Genomic DNA, 20,436 nt, shown 5'->3' with positions numbered 1-20,436 from the left:
CAAACAAAAAGCTCTCATGTCTCTAAAACAGTCACAGTAAGAGCGACAATGAGTCTCACGCTAAATGAAGGTGCTTAGAGACAAGCCACTCTCTTTCAGGCCACAGGAAAACAGGAAGTTACCAGGGAGATGCATCCATCTTCTTATCCACTTTCCCTTTAGAACCCGCTAATAAACATGACACAAAGATCAAGTAAGGCCATGGGATGAATCATGTGTGCTTTTTTTTTCATAAGATAAATTAGAAGAATGAAGAGGGCAATATGCCTGACACCTGGTCATCTTCTTCCTCCCTTAGTCAGAGATCAGATATTCGATCCCAAACTTTCAAGGACACATGTAACAGATACAGAGACCATCCTCCATGCTTCAGCTTCACCAAGTTGGGCTGCAAATGCCATCTAGCTAGTTCTACAAGAAGGGATCTCCCATCAGTTAGTCTTCTAAGCCTCGCTGTGTCTTCTTTTTTTTTTATTTCATCTTTACTGACATACAAAATTGTAAGATATCTAAAGTATATACATCGTGGTGATTTGATATATCATCTAAGCCTTCTTATTCTTGGGAATGTAACTTACTGACTTCTATAGGATCATCAACCTCAGCACACTGTAACATGAAACATAACCAACCATTTCATCATGATTAGCAAACAAACATCTCTTCATACCTTCCTTCCATGATGAGAAGATTAAAGACAATAAAATAGTCACACTGATGCTCTAAAAGGAAAAGACCAATTCCCTCTTTATAGCCAGATGAAATTAACACAATAGCTCTCTGCTCTCTGTTCTAAATATCAAGTACTTAAACAAACATAAGTACTTAAAACAACATACAAGGATCTAGATACTCACATTGAGCGTAGCCTCATCATCCACGATAGACAGCTTCACAATATAAGGATTCACAGACTGTTAAACAAGAGAAGAGATTCAAGGTGAGTTGACTTAGTTAACAACCCATTAGTTATTTAACAAAGTGTTAACAAAAATGGTTCTATAAGGCCCTCTCTCTATAGTGATGCTCCTAATACCCAAATCAAACCCATTCTGCCAACTGACTCCCCCCATTTCCAGTAAATCTCTCAGTGTGCATGGGCAATCACCACACACACACACACACACACACACACACACACACACCCCAGTTCTGTTCTACTTGCATTTTCCTCTAGGCTGGATCGGTCCAGGCCTATGTCTACCACTTCTCCCATCTTTCCATCTTATTTATTTCTAAGAAGTGAACACTCCACAAAACTCATTTCGTCCTACCCTACCAATAATCTGAGTCCATAGGGACAGCAGTCTTGGGGGAACATAAAGCTTCTTTGCCATAAGGCACAGATGTATAAGTTGTTAACTTACAGTCTCATCCCAAAGGCTCCCTAACCATTCCACAAACTATATGCAAGGACTGATTCACCCACCCGTAAAACAAAGCCACCTTGGGGGTGGAAAGTGGCAGCTGCTTAACAGCCAGAGAGGCCATTTATGGATCTGATACCCAAATAACACTGCAGGGGAACTGAAAAAAAAAGATGTAATTATCCAAACTACAATCTGGTCAGAACACTGGGATTTAATGATTGTCCCATCACTTACAACATTGGAAGATTTCTTGAGTTTTCCCAGACCCAATCTCAGCTGGGCAGCATATGGAAATGGACATATATTTAAACTCATTATGCAGTTGGGCCATATCCTACCAGTGGAATGAGAACAAATGACCTGCTCACCTTAAAAACATCCCACACAAGGGATGTAAGGAAAGACCTCACCTAGATCAGCCACCAATTTTAACCCAAGGGAAGCAAAGAATAATACTGGTAGTTTCTACAGCACCCAAGAAGACTCATCACTGAGAAACCTGGAAACCCCCCACATAGACTTTATTTCATCAAGTTTCTGAGGGTATCTTTTGAATGTCAACTGGGAATAGAAAAAGAGACAGCAGTTTTACTTTCTTAAGAGCCCAAATGTTTACAATGTTTTCTACAACACAACCCAAGGAGGTAAAATCCACTCCATTTGCCACTTGATCTGAAAGAGGAAGGCTCTCTACACTGCTTCCTATAACCAGTAGTCAAATCCTGCTGATGCTGCAGATGTCAGACAAGGTCCAATGCAAGTGGGTCCTTGGAAAAGAAATTGGCAGTAGGCTGACTTAGAGATGCCACAATGAAGAGAACAACACTAGAAGGAACAGGTCACTGTTTCTTGGCATAATCTTTAAAACGTCCTTGTCACTCACCGTCCCAAAAGTCCAGTTTTCGGTAATAATAATGATCATCTGATTACCAAGAACAACCTATCTTTAGCAGTTGAGGAAAAGGGAAGGTGGCTAAAAGCAAAGGTTTGGGTTCTAGCTCCTCTACTTACTAATTGTGACAAGTTAGGCACCTTTATTAACCTAAGCTCAACTTCCTCATCTTCAAAATGGGGACAATATTTTCTTTCTCAGGGTTGCCATAAGACTTAAAAATGAATTAATGGGACGCCTGGGTGGCGCAGTCGGTTAAGCGTCCGACTTCAGCCAGGTCACGATCTCGCGCTCCGTGAGTTCCAGCCCCGCGTCAGGCTCTGGGCTGATGGCTCGGAGCCTGGAGCCTGTTTCCGATTCTGTGTCTCCTTCTCTCTCTGCCCCTCCCCCGTTCATGCTCTGTCTCTCTCTGTCCCAAAAATAAATAAAAAACGTTGAAAAAAAAAATTAAAAAAAAAATGAATTAAGACATGTAAAATCCTTAGCATAGTATCTAGCATACGGTGAGGGCTACATGATCGGTAACTATGTATTTGCTTCTTCAACATTTTTATCATGTTTGAAGGAAAACTCTTTAAGAAAAAAAAGGAAACGAGAAGCATCAATTTGCAACTGGACAATAAACAAGTTTGTAATTTCTGGGAAACATCATGTCCAACTGGGGACTGAGTCACGTCATTACAGGAGACTGGGCAAACCGAGAAGGCCAGGATCCTAATGCTGTGAAAATTTCTATTCTACCAGATACTGATTTTCCTTAACACTATATGCCTGTTGTGCTGGTCACGTTTTTTAAACTGAAAGCAATCTACTTCTCATCCACAAGACAGAATTACAAACTCTGTGAGCCTATACAGGATCACTCTAATAGGGTTCTGCCTTTATTTGATCTAAACCATACCCATCATTTTTCATTGGCTTTTGCGGGGGGGGAGGGTGGGGGGCTCTTCTATCCCCTTAGATGAAATAACAAAAATGGAATGCACTATTTCAGGTGAAGAAGAATTATTTACATTTACTACATGATGTCTTTTCCATCACTTCCATTCCTTAAGTCCAACAACCTTATCTGCCTTCTCTGCGTTTAGGTGGGTGCCCAGTCTCCCTGGAGCCCTCTGCACCTTGCTAAAAGGTTGCAACTTTCCCCATCCATCATGGGATGGATTGTGGTGGTAGCTAGAATCTGTCCTCCCCAGCATGCATCCTCTCATACTAGTTTGCATAAAATTTTACCAGCTTTTGGTTTTGCTATGTTCATCTGGAATTCCTCATGTGCCTGTCAAAAACCTTCCTGCTCCATGGTCACTAGGTTTCCTTAATGGTTTCTGGTGAGTGACTTCTATCAAAAGCTGCAAAGCCCAGATGAATTATGCCCACTAGCTTGCCCTTGCCTACTATACTAATTCTTCTGAGGCTTCTGACAGACTAGAGATGCATACCTCACTCCAGAAATATGATTTTCTCTAGTTCCTTGTCCCTGTCTAATTTTTCAGGCCGACATTTCAAAGAGCCCTACTGGGCCGAACCAGGGTTCAGTTCACATCAAGCCATTGCCTCAGATCGGCCTGCATCCAGCAGAATGTTCAGAAAATACTCATTACTGATGATGGCGCTTTCCTATAATGTACAACTCAACTTTCATTAACTATCTCCAGCATTTTTCCTCAGTTCCTTCTCTTGCTATTGTAATAAGGCCACAGTGGCTTTTACACACAACAGAGATCAAAATGGCTGCCATGCCAACCCCTCCAGATCACCAGCAAAACAGGTGTTGGTGACACATCACATATTTATTAGTAGCTCCACACACCATTTGTAAGTTACTCCAAGAAAATTAAAGCAATCAACTCCTGGGATCCCTAACACAGTAACATTGCTCCACATATTCCAGTCCCTCTTTAAGTATTCCTTTCTCACAGCCTCCCCTTCTTCCATACTTCTCCTTATAAGAATAAGCTCCAGATTTTGTTACCCATCACTCTTGACTTGACTCAGAGCCATCTCAGAAATCACTAAGTGGGGCACATGGCTGGCTCAGTTGATGAAGCATGTGGCTCTTGATCTCAGTGCTGTGAGTTTGAGCCCCACGCTGGGGTAGAGACTACTTAAAAATAAAAAATTTTAAGGGCGCCTGGGTGGCTCAGTCAGTTAAGTGTCTGACTTTTGATTTCGGCTCAGATCATGATCTCCCAATCATGAGGCTCAAGCCCCACCTCAGTCTCCGTGCTGAACTGAGCATGAAGCCTGCTTAAGATTCTCTCTCCTCTGCTCCTCTCCCCTTCTCCCGTACATACACTCTCTCTCTCAAAAATAAACAAACATTTAAGGAGCACCTGGGTGGCTCAGTCAGTTGGGCATCCGACTTCGGCTCAAGTCATGATCTCGTGGTCCATGGATTTGAGCCGCGTGTTGGGCTCTGTGCTGATAGGTGAGGGCCTGGAGCCTCCTTCAGATTCTGGGTCTCCCTCTCTCTCTGCCCCTCCCCCATTTGTGCTCTATCTCTCTCTCCCTCTCTCTTTCTCTCAAAAATAAACATTAAAAATAAATTAAAGGGGCGCCTGGGTGGCGCAGTCGGTTAAGCGTCCGACTTCAGCCAGGTCACGATCTCGCGGTCGGTGAGTTCGAGCCCCGCATCAGGCTCTGGGCTGATGGCTCGGAGCCTGGAGCCTGTTTCCGATTCTGTGTCTCCCTCTCTCTCTGCCCCTCCCCCGTTCATGCTCTGTCTCTCTCTGTCCCAAAAATAAATTTAAAAAAAAAAACGTTGAAAAAAAAAATTAAAAAAAAAAATAAATTAAAAATTAACATTTTTAAAAATTAAATTATAAGAAAAGAAATCTTAAAAGAAAATCATTGACTGAGGATCCAGAAGCTCACAAACGAAAAGCCTCCCTCAGCTGGCTCATTTCTCATAGCACTGCTACTCGCTAAGTGAAGAACGTCAGATTACCTCAAGGCAGCTCCTGGATTCTGGGTTCAACCCCTAGTGTCCAGAGCCCAGTGCCAAATGCTCCCTATCCCTCCAAAGCAATCCCCAGTGAGGCCCCTGGTCTTCCGTGAGCCCCACCTTCCTTTTCTGTGTGTTCTCCCTTTTAAGAAGAATCAAGTAGAGGCATAAAATCAAATACAAATCTCGGAGTTCTGCTCTTCATCTCAAAAACTTGTAAATCTGCCCCTGATTAACTCAGGAACAAAGAGAATTCCAGAACTGACATGAGTAAGGCTCTGTCTTCAATTCTCCATTAAAATCAAAAAGAGTTCCCAGACCAACAGTGATACTTACACAAGTGGACCGCATTAAGGAAATCCAACATACAAAAGTCCAGTCTTTCAAAACAGATGTGTTAGGTCAGTGGTTCCCAATCCTGGCTAATCATCATACTCAACAGGAGAATAAATAACAACCACCACCACCACGAACAACAACAACAACAACAACAACAACAACAGATTCCCAGTTCCTCCCTCCAAGAGATTTGGATTCAGTGTGTCCAGAGTAAAGCCCAGAAATTTCTTCTTTTTAACAAGTTCCTAGGTGATTCCAATGATAAACTAGGTTTGGGAACCACTACATTAAGGGACATTCACTCACTTTATTAGAAGGTGTACCACGGGATTCCTTTAAATGGCTATACCCTCTGCCCCAACCACTTAATATAGAAGTTTTAGAATTGGTTAATCAAAGTTAATCTATATACCATTTACCAAGAACATGTCTTCTATGTTAAAGTCCTCTAGGAGTGGCCACACTTAGGAAGATTACAGAAAGATTATAAGTGTCCATTAAGGGGCCCACTCACCTCATATTTTCTGTAATTCACCAACAAAGCCAAGAGGACAACAGCATCATACCCATGCTCCCTGCGACTTGGGGGGTGGGAGAGTATCTGTAACATGAACCAGAAATGCATGAGTGCTAACTCCTAGTTCCTAGGAATGCTGACAGAGAAGATTTGAGGAAGCGGTTTACCCAAAAGAGAAAGAGAGGATGGGGGAAATGACCTACCTGTAAAATTGCTTCAAATATGCTGTTGATCATCACATACTCTAGGATAGTGTTCTGGCTGATGTTATCTGTCACCTAAATGCAATAAAAGGCTTTTTAGGGGCGCCTGCGTGGCTCAGTCGGTTAAGCATCTGACTTTGGCTCAGGTCATGATCTTATGATTCAGGGGTTCAAGCTCCACATTGCTCGCTGCTGTCAGCACAGAGCCCATTTCAGATCCTCTGTCCTCCCCTCCCTCTGCCCCTCCCACGTTGGTTCTCTCTCTCTGTCTCTGTCTCTGTCTCTCTCTCTCTCTAAGATAAATAAATATTTTTTTAAAAGGCTATTTCCTAGGCACTCTGCTATCTCAAGTATAACTCCTCCCCCACTATCTAAGAGAATCAGAAATGTTAAAACATTCTACTAGATACTTAGTAGACTTTTAATAAGCACCTCTGAAGCTGCCAGAGCCTTAACAGTCAGACACTAGAAGGGTAAGAAATGAGCAAATTAAAACTTCCTGAATCTCTGAATGTACTGTTTCTCTCACACCCTCACTTAAGCATTTACTTCAGTTTTGGGGGGGGTTCATTCCTCAAATGCACAGAAAGAAGTTTATGATCCAGAAGACTTTGAGTGATGGCAGGGAAAAGGAATTACCTGAAGTAAATGAACAACACCCCGCCCTCCTCCCACTAGAAGGTACGGGCCAGCTTCCAGTTATGTCAAAATCAGAACAAATAACTATTCAGAATCACAAAAACTGTTTCCAAATGAGACCTGATGAGAAGAGCAAATCTGACAATTCAGAAGACAAGAATTCTGCAGGGGTAGTACCTCTGAAGTGAGAAATATCATGTATCCCATAGGCTAAAAATGCCAATGGTTGCAAAGAGCAGCTTCCAGGAAGTGAAAGCCCATTCATCTAACTTCCTTCTACACATTCACACAATGGAGTGATATGATGCCCCAGCAGAGAATTTTTTTTTTCCTCTTTTCCTTTCTAACTTTGGGCTCAAGCATTCAAATAAGCTTGCTCCTACTGTCAGTAACACCCTTGATAGAGAAACATATAAATGGGTCACTTACGGTCACTAAGCAAAGGAGAAGTTTCAGACATAAACTCTTCAGACTTTCAGAACCTTCTGCACAAAGCAATGAATCCAAACTCTCCATCAAGTTCTGAGAAAGAGATCCGTTAAGTATTAAAGCATACCAAATAACGTCTCTACTGTGTCTCTGTCCAACTCTGGGTTTATGTTACACAGGTTAATGTGTACAGCATTCAATGAAGCAACCATATCACTCCTTCAGGCCTAGGCCTTGCAAGATCAGACAAAGAAAAGTAAGACTTCAAAGTGTAGCTATTTGGGGAAAAATGCTTTAGAACAACAGCACAGAATAATAAAGAATTCACTACTTCATCAAATGAATGTTTGCAACCTATCATTCTCATGACCTTTAGAATAGAATGAAGTAAGGGTGCCTGGGTGGCTCAGTGGTTAAGCGTCCAGCTTTGGCTCAGGTCATGATCTCATGGTGGATGGGTTTGAGCCCTGTGTTGGGCTCTGTGCTGACAGCTCAGAGCCTGGAGCCTGCTTCGGATTCTGTCTCCCTCTCTTTCTCTGCCCCTCTCCTGCCTGCACACTGTCTCTCTCTCTCTTTCTCTCTCTCTCTCAAAAACAATTAAAAAATGTTAAAAAATGTTTAATAGAAGTAAATTTTTTAAAGGCTAATAACAGTGGTTGAATAATAAATTAAAAACAATAAACTAATTCAATTAAATTAATTCAATTACATTAGGAAAAAATAAGTGGTTAAAAAAAGTGGTTAAAGACCAATAATGGTTAAAAAAGATTAATAATGGTCAAATAACTATAGATAAGTTTCACTATCTGATAAAATATATCATTTGATGGAGGCACGATGAATAAACAACAAAGAGACAATATCACTACTAGCCATCACTGGCCATAGACACTATCCAACAAAACTAGCTGTGTCCACCTTGGTCGATTCTACTAGACAATGTGACTGGAGTATATCACTTGTACTAACAACCAGCTCTCAGACCCAATGTAATCAAAGATGAAACCCTCACACACTACAACAGAAGGAACAAGAAATATTTTACATTAAATGAAGGAGGAGAATGAATGAAGAATAGGACTTAGCATGCTGAAAGCTCAAGTGAAGGTTCAAAATTAGTTACTTCAATTCAACAAATATATGGTGAAGGTCTACTATATGCTAAATATTGTGCTTTCAAAGAATTCAAGAAGAAAAATTAGGTAATGGCCTTTGCTCTCAAGGCATTTTTAGTCTACTGGAAGAGAAAAATAAGCAGTTTTAATTTAATGGTTACTATGACAGAAATATACATGGAAAAGGGGAATTATCTCAGAAGTCACCTATTCCAAGACTCCTAAGCGGTGGGTTATATTTTGGAAAATCAGTAGGAGTTAATTAAAACTTGATGAGGAAAAGAATTCTAGACAGGCAATAGCATGATCAAAGACACATGAGGAATGAAACGGCCCTGGGTGTGGAGTTGGAACACAAGTAGTTTATTATTATGAAAGTACAGAGGGAAACACAGTGGTGAGAGAGACTAGAGAAATAAATAGAGAGCAGGTCATGAAAGCTATATAAAGCTAACTAGGGAGTTTGGTCTTTATCCTGTTATTGATGGGAAACTAATGAAGGGTTTTAAGCAGCAGAGATTTGAGTGTAAGACACATCACTGTGGTATCAGTGTGGATGACAGATTTAAAGATGGTAAGCCTGAAGGGAGGGAGACAAATGAGGACTAATCTAGCAATTTTCTGAAGAAGCTGCCATGTCTTATTTGCCTGTGTATCCCCTGTGCCTGGCACATTGGAGCCTAACCAACATTTGTCAAAAGAATGAATGAAGGCATCACTGAAATGGTTCTGGTGAGAGATAATGGGGACACTGGCAGTAGGGGAAAAAAAGCAAAGACAGGTATGAAAAATATGAACTGAGGCAAAATTAGATGAACATGGTGATCATCTAGATATGAAAGATGAGAGGAAGAGTCAAGGATGACTCCAGCTTTTGGCTTGGGTGACTGAGATGACAGGAGAGCCCATTCTAACAGGGAATGAATGAGGAAGAACAGATGAAGGGAAAATAAGGAGTTCCATTTTGTAGATGTCAAACAAGAGGTACTTTAGGGATGTATGAGTGGGTAAATTCAGCAACTGCTTACAGAGTATACAACTCTGAGCCTCATGAGGGGATGTTAAGACTAACAATAGAGACTTAGTAATCGGCAGCATATAGACAATAGTGAGAACTACAAGAATGAGAGTGAGATCTGAGATTTTACCATGATATATACATAGGAGCAGTAGAGGCTTGGAAAACGGACTCCAAGTACTAAGTCTTCATGTACTTACAACTGTATATTCATAACTTGTAAAAAATAACCTGATCGCTACAAGGATTCTTTGTCACATAGATTATTTCAAATTCAGAGAATGACAGAAGACTAGTTCTTCAAAGTTCATATTATAAACAACATTCACTCAAGAAAGTGTCAAACATTACAAATCAGATATCTGATAAGGGACTTCTATCCAAAATATATAAAGAACTCCTACAACTCAACAATATAAAACAAATAACTCAATCTAGAAATGGGCAAAGGATTTGAATAAATATTTCTACCCCCAAAAAATATATATATATACATATATATATATACACATATATATGAGAGGCAAAAACAATTGTTGACGAGGATGTGGAAAAACTGGAATGCTTATACACTGCCGATGGAAATGTAAAATGGTATACTAACTTTGGAAAACAGTTTGGAACCTCCTTGAAATATTAAACATAGAGTTACCATATGACCCAACAATTCTCCTCCTATGTATATACCCAAGAGAATTGAAAACATACATCCACACAAAATCTTGTTCATGAATGTTCACAGCAGCATTATTGATAATAGCCAAAATACTGAAATATCCCACATGTCTATCAACTGATGAATGAATAAATTTGACGTGGTACATTCATAAAATGAAGTATCAGCCATAAAAAGGAATGAAGCACTGACACATGCCACAACACGGGTGGACCCTGAAAACATTATGCTAAGTGCAAGAAGCTAGACACAGAAGACCACGTATGATTCCATTTAGATGAGATGTCCAGAATAGGTAAACCAATAAAGACATAGAGCAGATTAATGGTTGCCAGGGGCTAGAGAGAAGGGGGAATGGAGAATGACTGCTAGTGGGAACATGTATTCTTGTTGGAGTGATAAAAATGTTCCAAAATTAACAGTGAATATACTAAAAACCACTCAATGAGGGGTGCCTGGCTGGCTCAGTCGGTAAAGCATGTGACTCTTGATCTCAGGGTTGTGAGTTTGAGCTCCATGGTGTTGGATATAGAGATTACTTAAATGTAAAATCTTAAAACAAAAAACCACTGAATTACATATTTTAAAAGGGTGAACTGTATATGTGAACTATCTATCAATAAAGCTATGACTTTAAAAGTGTCAAACAGTAGAAATAAAAATTCTGGTAAAGTCATCATGTAAATAAGAAAACTTAAGTTTAGAACTAAAGTTACCCCTGCATATTACATTACCCTTGTTATATATTATTTGAGTTCATAAGTGTTTTTAAGAATGTATGAGCACATAATACAAATCATAAAATAAACTGCTCAGTCTTTATCCTGCAGGGGAAGGATACTTCAAATTTGAATTTCAAATTTTCCTCTATTCAGATAAACAAATTTGTAAAACAAAAATATCCAAATTCAAGAACAAATTCAACCATTTCTATCCACCTGAGTGCAAATCTTCTAGTACATTAACTGTCTACAGCTGTCAGAAGCAGCCATCCACAAGCACATCTACAACTTACGCCTCACCTTCATGCACAACTCTGCCTTGTCAAAGCCCATCAGCATGTTGATGATGTCAAACCCAGAGGTAGATTTATTCTTTTGATGGACTCCTCGAATGAGTGCACACAAGGTCTGCAGAGATTAGAGAAAGAATTCTTTTGTAGAAAGGAAGTCTCAAAACGTGAAGGGCACTGGATCTGTCGCCTCGCATTGCCACCTCAGAACCTCCTCCTTACACAGCTGACATTCAATTGCTCTATCACTCTAAGCTTCAGAACAGTCGGAGTCTTACTACGTGCAAAATCCAGACATTAAAAGAGGAACAGCACTTGAAATTGTTGCCATCTTTTTTGTTGTTGTTTTTTAGTCATCCTCTTTTCAAAAACTGCATTGCAGACAAAGACTGGAAGGTGAATTCAAAAATAACAACAGTTCTTGAGCTTGAGTCATGGGATTGGTGGAGCTTTTTTCCTTTACTTAAAATTCATTACCGTATTTACATTTTAGTTTATAATTCTTAGTATTTTTTAACAACTACAAAAGTTATTTTGGTCCATATGATAACAACCAGTTGCTTCAAATCTTAAATTCATGGGGCGCCTGGGAGGCTCTGTCAGTTGAGCGACTGGCTCTCGATTTCGGCTCAGGTCATGATCTTGCAGTTCGTGAGATCGAGCCCCGCGTTGAGCTCTGCGCTGACAGCGTGAAGCCTGCTTGGGATTCTCTCCCTCTCTCTCTCTCTGTCACTCCCCTGCTCGTGCTCGCTCGCTTGCTCTCTCTTTCAAAATAAATAAATAAACATGAAAAGAAATCTTAAATTCATTATAATCTCCATTCACTACTGACTAGCTGTGTAAACCTGGACAAGTTAGTTAACTTTTCAGTGCCTCAGTTTTCTCATCTATAAAATGGAAATGACAATAATAGCACCCATCTCATAGGGATGTTGTGAGAACTATGAGAATTAAAACACTTGGAATAGTCCCTGGAACTTTATTAATGCTCTAAGAATAGTGCCTGAAACTTTTTAAAGCTCAACAAGTATCAGCCATTTTAATAATATACTATATTTTTATGGGTTACTAAGTGACTTAACGCAATTTACTTCCACTGAACTAAAAACAGTTTACCATTCATGCCTCCATAGTGAGCTACCGCAATTATAAGAAGTACAATTTCCAACTTTCATTTCAGCTTTCAGTGAACCCCTACAACTGCAATACCCAAAATGCTGTTAACTTTGTTAACACAACTACAGGGTAAACATGGCCCTTCTTTCTGGGACATCAGCTCAACAGGTAATCTCTACAATCTACAGATGAGAAAACTGGGGCTCACAAAGTGATTTGCCCAACTAGGAAGTTAGAAACTTAAACCCAAACTATCAAAAGTTCCAGGGGTGCCTGGGTGTCTCAGTTGGTTGAGCGTCCAACTCTTGATTTCAGCTCAGGTCATGATCCCAGGGTCATGGGATTGAGCCCCACATCGGGCTCTGTGCTTAGTAGGGAGACTGCTTAAGATTCTCTTTCTCTCACTCTGCCTCTCTCCTCCACCCGCATGCTTTCTCTAAAATAAAAAAATAATATCAAAATTTCCAATAAAATCCTTTATGTTGTCATGGATTCTTCATATCCTAAGCTTGTCAATCACTGCCCTAGCTACTCAGCCTGATCTAAGATGCACTGGAGTTACCGGACTATCAACTTAGAAATTATGCCCATGATTCATTCAATCAGGACTTCAGACTGAAGATTTACTTCATTCAAGTAGGACTTCAGAAGTAAATTTACTTCTGAAGTCCTACTTGCCAGGCACTGTACTGTACACTAGGAACAAAGTACTGAATGAAACTAACAAAGTCTTTGCTCTCAAGAAACCTGTAATGTATCCCCATTATCCCAATGCTTGGCACATAACAGTCATTCAAGACATAATTACTCAGTGCGTCTTTCCCATGAATATGTGACTTAGCGTTAAGAACAATGATTCTTAATGTTTTCTGAGTTACAGACCCTTTTGAGAATCTGATGAAAGCTCTCTTTTCAGAAAAAAATAGCCACATACACCTAAAATATTACATATAACTTCAGGGAGTCAAGGACCCTCTGAAACCTCAAATTAAGAACTCCTGATCTAGTGAGAAAATACTGTTTTAAGAATAATCTCTTCTGGGGGTGCCTGGATGGCTCAATCGGTTGAGTGTCCGACTCTTGATTTTGACTCAGGTTGTGATCCCAGGGTCATGAGGTCAAGCCCCTCATCAGGCTCTGTGCTGAGTGTGGAGCCTGCTTAAAATTCTCTCTCTCTCTCTCTCTCTCTCTCTCTCTGCCCCTCCCCCCCATTCATGCTCTCTCGCTCTCTCGAAAATTAAAAAAAAATTTTTTTTTAAATCTCTTCTGATAGACTAACTATCCCTACCTCATAGTTTCCCCTCTATCTCTTCCTTTCCTCAAATAATCAAGAATTCTGTCCATCTGTCTTGGCTTTAGATCAAATCATACAATGAACAAGATGACTAGTGTAAGCGTCAATTTGTTTAACTAGGAAGCTGGCTCAACAAACATGGCATAGATGTTTATTATTTAAAGGGGAGGGGCGCCTGGGTGGCGCAGTCGGTTAAGCGTCCGACTTCAGCCAGGTCACGATCTCACGGTCCGTGAGTTCGAGCCCCGCGTCAGGCTCTGGGCTGATGGCTCAGAGCCTGGAGCCTGTTTCCGATTCTGTGTCTCCCTCTCTCTCTGTCCCTCCCCCGTTCATGCTCTGTCTCTCTCTGTCCCAAAAATAAATAAACGTTGAAAAAAAAAAAAAAATTTAAAGGGGAAAAAAAAACTTCATACCTAAGGGCAATTTTAGGTTCCTCAGGTCCCAACAGATGTATTATAACTCCTTTCCCCTATTAAACTCCTTTCCCCAGTCTCCCAGCTGTATACCTGTAGTGCATTGACAACTCGAATTGGATGTTCCTCTCCCAGAGCTTGGATACAGTGTTGAAATAAGCAATTAATATTGTCCTTGATCTTCATTAACTCCTCACCATCAAGAGATTCCAGCTTGCCTTCTAGGTACTCTAAATTCACCTACCAAGGGAACAACAGGGATATTATTTTTAGTAACGTTTTCAGTGTACTCTATTTAATGTGAGTGCATTTTAGTGTCGCATGTAGAACACAGGAGAAGGCAATTTCGTTAGTAGGAAAATCCAGAGATACCATCAAGTTTACCTTCATAAGGAAGAGCTCCTCCCAAAATCGTGGACTGCACTTACTGGGGTCCTCTGTCTGAAACCAGAAAATAAGCAGTTCAATGTCCCCAGCTAACACCAAAGCATTAAGAACACATCTGAAAGGGTCACTTACACATAACCAACCTTATCTTTCAAAATTAACTTTGAAAATGCTTGATCATTCTAAACTGCTATAACAGGGAACAACAGTTTTGGAGGGTTTTTTTCCCCCCAAATGGAAGACACTGTGCATAGATATATATTTGTGTGCCAGAAGTTAAATAATGGCTCAAAGAATCTCCCCCCAAATCTTTCTCTTCTGGCAAGAAGTAAACCTAACCAACTGATTAAGATAGTCACATTATGATGTCCCTATCGCATCTGTATGTTCTGCAAAGCCCTTTCACATAAATGAAACACAATGGCCCAGAGAGCCAGGTATAGTAGATACTATCAGTATACTCCTTTTAGAAAAGAGGGTCCACAAAGTTAAGTTACTTACGCCCATACAGGAGCCAGAACCTGAATCACATCAGCAATACTGCATGGTTTTACAACATCTTGTGCTGACTGCTTCTACTTGCCCTCCTATGTGCATTTAGTCCACTGTACAGAGCTTGTAATATGGTCTTCCTTAATTCAAATTGGTCCAAAAGGTTAACAAAAGTATAGTGCTAAAATACAAAATTTCTTAGCAATAATTTTCAAACAGAAGTTCTAAAGAGTCAGAGGCTTCTGGTTCAGGAGCAAAATAAGAAAAAGAGAACCTCAACTTTAAAGGAAAACTAATGACATAAAACCAGGAGATCAATCGCCCACTATCACCCATAAGTTGACCTTTTAAAATTACTACCAAGAACTAATACCTTCATTAGTTACGAACTCTTGATCTATTAAGAAAACACTATACTAGGAATCTCTTCTGGATTTTTAACTAAGAATGACACAGAGAAGCAACATTTCTGGCCTTCTCATAAGGTCCTCATTTAGTGATTTCTTTCCATCCCCTTCTCCTAGGAGGGGTCACACTCTGCCTCTCACACTTCTGTGATGTCATTTTGCTATCTATATGTGAAACTCAGACTACTCATGGTGTTGGCACTTCCCATCTTCAAAGCTCACGCAATCAACAATTCTATGTATGCCAACCTTACTTCATATAGAGAGAGCCCTAACAGGACCCAAGTACCCACTCATTTGCTCCACACTGTGCTGATCTGCGCAATTCTGTATTAATTTTCTGCATATCAAACTGTCTCTAAGGTTTCCCAAGAGTTAGATGTTTTACTTGATCACATTATTTATTCTGGGCCATGTGACAAAGTTGAACAAGTAAGGGCCCTGGAGTCAAACACTAGGGTTCAAACCATGGCTCCATCACCTTCCAGCTGTGACCCCTAGTTTCCTCATCTGTGAAATGCTCTTTTACATGGCATATGTGAAAACATAGCACTCTTGCAGCATTCTTGTCAGAATTAGAGATAATGAACTTAGTGATGCACTTAGAATAATGCCAGGCACATAGTAAAAATTCAATACTCAGTAACTCTTTTTAGAAGTATTATTCTGTTTTACATATGCTAGCTATGATCAGAATTTCAAAAGGTAAGTACCCCTGCAGAGTATCTAATTTACTCTCACCTTCCCTGACAGGGTAAATTTTAAAACAAAGGCTTGGATCATGGTCAATCAGCAGTTATGAAGACCCAAAGAAATCCCCCACTTAATCACTAATAATTCATCAGTTATCTTATAGAGTTGGAGAATGAGAGAGACTAAGCAATTGTTCCGTCCACTAGGCACTTGAGATGAAATATAACAGTTCATCTTTTTTTTTTAAGTTTATTTATTCATTTTGAGAGAGAGACTGAGAGAGAAAGAACAGTTCATCTTTTAGAATCATAGAATTCTAGGACCAAAAGAAACTTCAAGGAACATTTAGGATAGAAGAGTCCGTAAGTTGGGTCATGCAGGTGACAAGTTTTTAAAGATATTCAGAAAAAATGGGTGCCTGGGTGGCTCAGTCGGTTAAGCGTCTGACTCTTGATTTCAGCTCAGGTCACGATCTCATGGTTTGTGGGTTCGGGCCCCGCATCAGGCTCTGCACTGACAGCGTGGAGCCTTCTTTGGATTCTCCCTCTCCCTCTCTCTGATCCTCCCCCACTCACACACTCTCTCTCTCAAAATAAATAAACATTAAAAAAAAAAAAAAAAGATATTCAGGAAAAAAAGGTTCCCGAGGTTTCCTCCCTCCTTTCAATTGTTTTACCCGGCTCATGGCAACAATCTGTAAGAACAACATGACAACAATACATATAAATTAATACATGATCATGATCTCTACCAGGAGAGAGCTCACTCTCATCCTCGCCCTCATTCTCCCTCTAAAGAACTAGAAGGTAGCAGGCAGAGGTGAGCTTATTTCTCATTTTGGTACAAGAAACTAAGGAGTCAATCTGTGCAGAATTGTCAGAGCTCCAGGCCTTACCATGAAGATCTCATCATACATCAGCACCACTTTTTCCTTCAGTGGTTTTTTGGAAGCTGAAGATTTCCGGAGCAAACCCCCTCTTTTCTCCACCTGTGCCATGGTTAGAGAATCTGTGAAAAGAAAGCCACAGTCAGTGCTGAAATGCTCTCCAAGATGCTGGATGGTCTGTTGAAAAGCTCTCAATGGGAACTTTTCTAAGAAAAAGAAAAAAATGATAAACCATGTAATAGATCTTGTGCATCTGTCCAACACCCCATCCCCTGACCAGGTAATTTCAAGGCTTAAATCATTGCTTGGCCTACAGCAAAACACATTTTACATCTTTAAAACCTGCCAGTGGACAAGACTTACACCAGATCCAAAACCAGGAAAGAAAGTGTAACTAGCTCCAACTAGAATAGATCTGGCCATATATTTGAGGTTGATGGAAGGAAGGCTACAAAGCACACATTGCCCACAGACTGATGGTGAAGTTAAATTACAAGTATTGATTGAGCTCAGGACCATTAAGGCAGGAAGTGTGCTGCAGACTGATGTGCTCCATTGATTTCCCCAAAGTAAGTAAGTCCTCAGCACTGCAAAGTGCTTGGCCTTCACTGCCTCATAAATCACACTGCACTTGACTGTCTTCAGAAATTCCTCTGGAAAGAGACCCAAGGCAGAAAATAGCAGTTATAAGGACAAAAATTAAATCTGATTTCAAAATAACCAAACATAACAATCTACTTCTGTCAAATCTAATTATATATATAACACTATTACAGATCAAACTTCAAAGTATTTTTCAATTCTTTTATAGAAGCAATTCCATGAATCACGCCCAATTTCCCCATCTTGTTTAAAGGAATTTCAAGTTTTTACAAGGGAGAACTTGAAATCCCACAGGTCTCCACTGTGGATTTACACATTTCCCCTCACTTCCCAGATTCTTTCTACTGTTGACAAAATTCCTGTCTCTCTCTTAAATTCTAGGCTCTAGTTGTGAAACTTAATCTCATCCAATGGCAAGTGTGGGCAGTAGCAAGGAGGCTGATTTTACTTCCAGACAAACCCAAAGCAGCAGAACAAAATTAATTTTGTTCAGTGACTTTTGGAAAATATGTGCTATGTTTCAAATCAAAATCAAAATTTTATTTAAGGAAGAGATGCATCCACCACCTAAAAGACTGTATCTCAGACATGGCCTTTCTCTAATATATATAGCCAAAAAGGAGATTTACCTTTGAGCACAAAAAACACAAAGCACAGAAAATTTCTCCAACTAGATATCCAGCATCTGTGGCACATCTTATCCTTTTTTTTCTTTTTTCTTTTTTTTTAAATTTTTTTTTTAATGTTTATTTATTTTTGAGACAGAGAGAGACAGAGCATGAACGGGGGAGGGGCAGAGAGAGAAGGAGACACAGAATCGGAAGCAGGCTCCAGGCTCTGAGCCATCAGCCCAGAGCCCGACGCGGGGCTCGAACCCACGGACCGCGAGATCGTGACCTGAGCTGAAGTCGGACACTCAACCGACTGAGCCACCCAGGCGCCCCAATCTTATCCTTTTTTTTTTTATAAGCACTATGGTCCAGAGAAAACTGAAGGAAAAAAAACTAACAACAACAACCAAAAAAGAGAGAGAGAGAAGATTCTTTGGGGCAATTTATACTATATTGATCATGGCTTTACCTTAAAGCATGAAATACAGCCTCTGTTCAAAACATTCTTGTGTCTTTTAAATAGGTTGTCAAGAGGAAGATGTCCTTATCGGGGGAAAATAAATTGGAAATCAGCAGGATCCTATTAAAATAAATCAAACGCAATGCAATTCTAAACTTAGTAGATATAGACCTTTCATGTGTTCAGCTTCAACCAGTTGATTAGTGGGAATAGCAGGAACCACTAGTTCCTGGGTGTGAGAAGCACCTGTTTACAAACATGCCCCTCTGAGGATTTATAATTGGGTTACAGCTAATCAATGTCCACCCCAAATCTAATAAACTCACTTTCTCTATTTCAGAATCAATACTTTCTAATAAGCAAAAGGGAATAGGAGAGGAGGGAAAAACAATTCCATCCAAAGTACCAGATTTCCTAAGAAGTTAAATTCTTTTCATCACTCTTCCTCATTTGGAGCAGGGGGGAAATTCAGCCAAGAGCCTTGTCTCATTACTCTCTGTCACTATCACAGACAATTGGAATTTACCACCCAAGGTGCCTGAAATGTGACTGGAAACTGACAACAGAGTCTCCTTCTCCTGCCAGCACTTCTAACCCATGGAACATAGAAAACATTGCTTCTAGGGTTGAGGACTGAGAGAAGTGTAGAACTCTGTATTACAAAGTTTTGGGGGGGGATTTCAGAAATTAAGCCTCTGCTCTTAAATTTGAAAGTAAAATATCTGACTGGTAGAACACATCCGTAATGTGAGTTTAATTTATTTATGTCTTCTCAGGGTTTTTCTCCCCTTTGTACAAAACCCCTCCTGTTTGTAGAAAACCAGTAGCAGCTAAGGAGCAGCAAGGCATTATGGACCAACCAACCAGCAAAACTGAGACTGGAACACCAGGTTCCAACCACCTAGATGAAATGGAGCAAGTCACTGTGTTTCCCAGTTTCCTTACAAGTAAAACAAGGCCCTGGACTAGACATATCATTGAATAATTCTCTCAGCATCACTGAAATACCACAAACACATAAGAAACACCTAGGGGCACGTGGGTGGCTCAGTCGGTTAAGCATCCAACTTTAGCTCAGGTCAAGATCTCACCATTCATGGGTTCAAGCTCCACTTCAAGCTCTGTGCTAACAGCGTGGAGCCTGTCTTGGATTCTCCCTCCCTCTCCCTCTCTGCCCCTCCCTGACTCTCATTTTTTCTCTCTCTCAAAATAAATAAACTTAAAAAAAAAAAATCTAAATGTGGTTAAGACACTAATTTAGGCACTATGGGGTTACAAAAATGAAACTACAGAGCTGATCCTCTAGGATCTTTCAATCGATTGGCAGAGACAGACACATCAGACACATGATAACCCCACAGCACTAGGCGAATCATGCGAAATAGAGTAAAAGTACAAAGAAAATGCTATGGCATCATGAGGAAGGAAAAAAAGCATTCTGCGACTACACTATGACCTCTGTTGATCCGGGCTTTTAAATCCTTCTGGCGAAGCAGTAAATACAGCAAAGCCACTGTAATCCCACAGAAATGCCATCTTAGGCTTTAACACGGTTTCTCAGAAATAAGAGATAATAGGCAAAATATAAAAAAGAATAAGGCAACATATCAATCCTAATTTCACTTACCATCAAACTTAGGAATGGTTTCGAATCCCCCAACCCAACAGTAAATGGTATATCAATGAAGTCTTTTATCACTAAACCTCAGGGACTGCCAATCCCATGACCCACAGAACAACTTCTCTCTGAAAGACTCAAGTCATACAACTTTTTAAGAATTCTATCTTAAGGCAATCCAGCCACGACTGTCTTAAATGCACATCATTTCAAATCCCTTCAGGGTAAAACAACCAAATATCAAGATTTTAAAACCTAAAGCCAAACTCTGCCAATGCCTAATACACAAGAAATGCTAGTTA

The 20,436-nt window shown here is 40.2% G+C and overlaps 1 protein-coding gene across 2 annotated transcripts in view; it reads right to left on the bottom strand.

The window, feature by feature from the left end:
* Positions 1-20,436, bottom strand: part of ARMH3 (armadillo like helical domain containing 3) — a 176,280-nt gene that overhangs the window by 145,554 nt on the left and 10,290 nt on the right. For both annotated transcript variants that reach the window (XM_060641678.2, XM_060641679.2), the window contains exons 2-9: positions 16,852-16,964; positions 14,362-14,418; positions 14,071-14,217; positions 11,165-11,272; positions 7,334-7,426; positions 6,266-6,340; positions 6,060-6,146; positions 858-914 (exon numbers count right to left, since the gene is read on the bottom strand). In XM_060641678.2, coding sequence (XP_060497661.1) covers positions 858-914; positions 6,060-6,146; positions 6,266-6,340; positions 7,334-7,426; positions 11,165-11,272; positions 14,071-14,217; positions 14,362-14,418; positions 16,852-16,953 — 726 coding nt within the window. In that variant the 5' untranslated portion in view covers positions 16,954-16,964. The remainder of the gene's footprint in view (positions 1-857; positions 915-6,059; positions 6,147-6,265; positions 6,341-7,333; positions 7,427-11,164; positions 11,273-14,070; positions 14,218-14,361; positions 14,419-16,851; positions 16,965-20,436) is intronic.

The sequence above is a fragment of the Panthera onca genome, chromosome D2 (assembly GCF_046562875.1).
Source record: "Panthera onca isolate mPanOnc1 chromosome D2, mPanOnc1 haplotype 2, whole genome shotgun sequence".
Taxonomy (NCBI): domain Eukaryota; kingdom Metazoa; phylum Chordata; class Mammalia; order Carnivora; family Felidae; genus Panthera; species Panthera onca.
The sequence above is the reverse complement of the archived record's forward strand: the minus strand, read 5'-3'. Positions and strand labels throughout refer to the sequence as shown.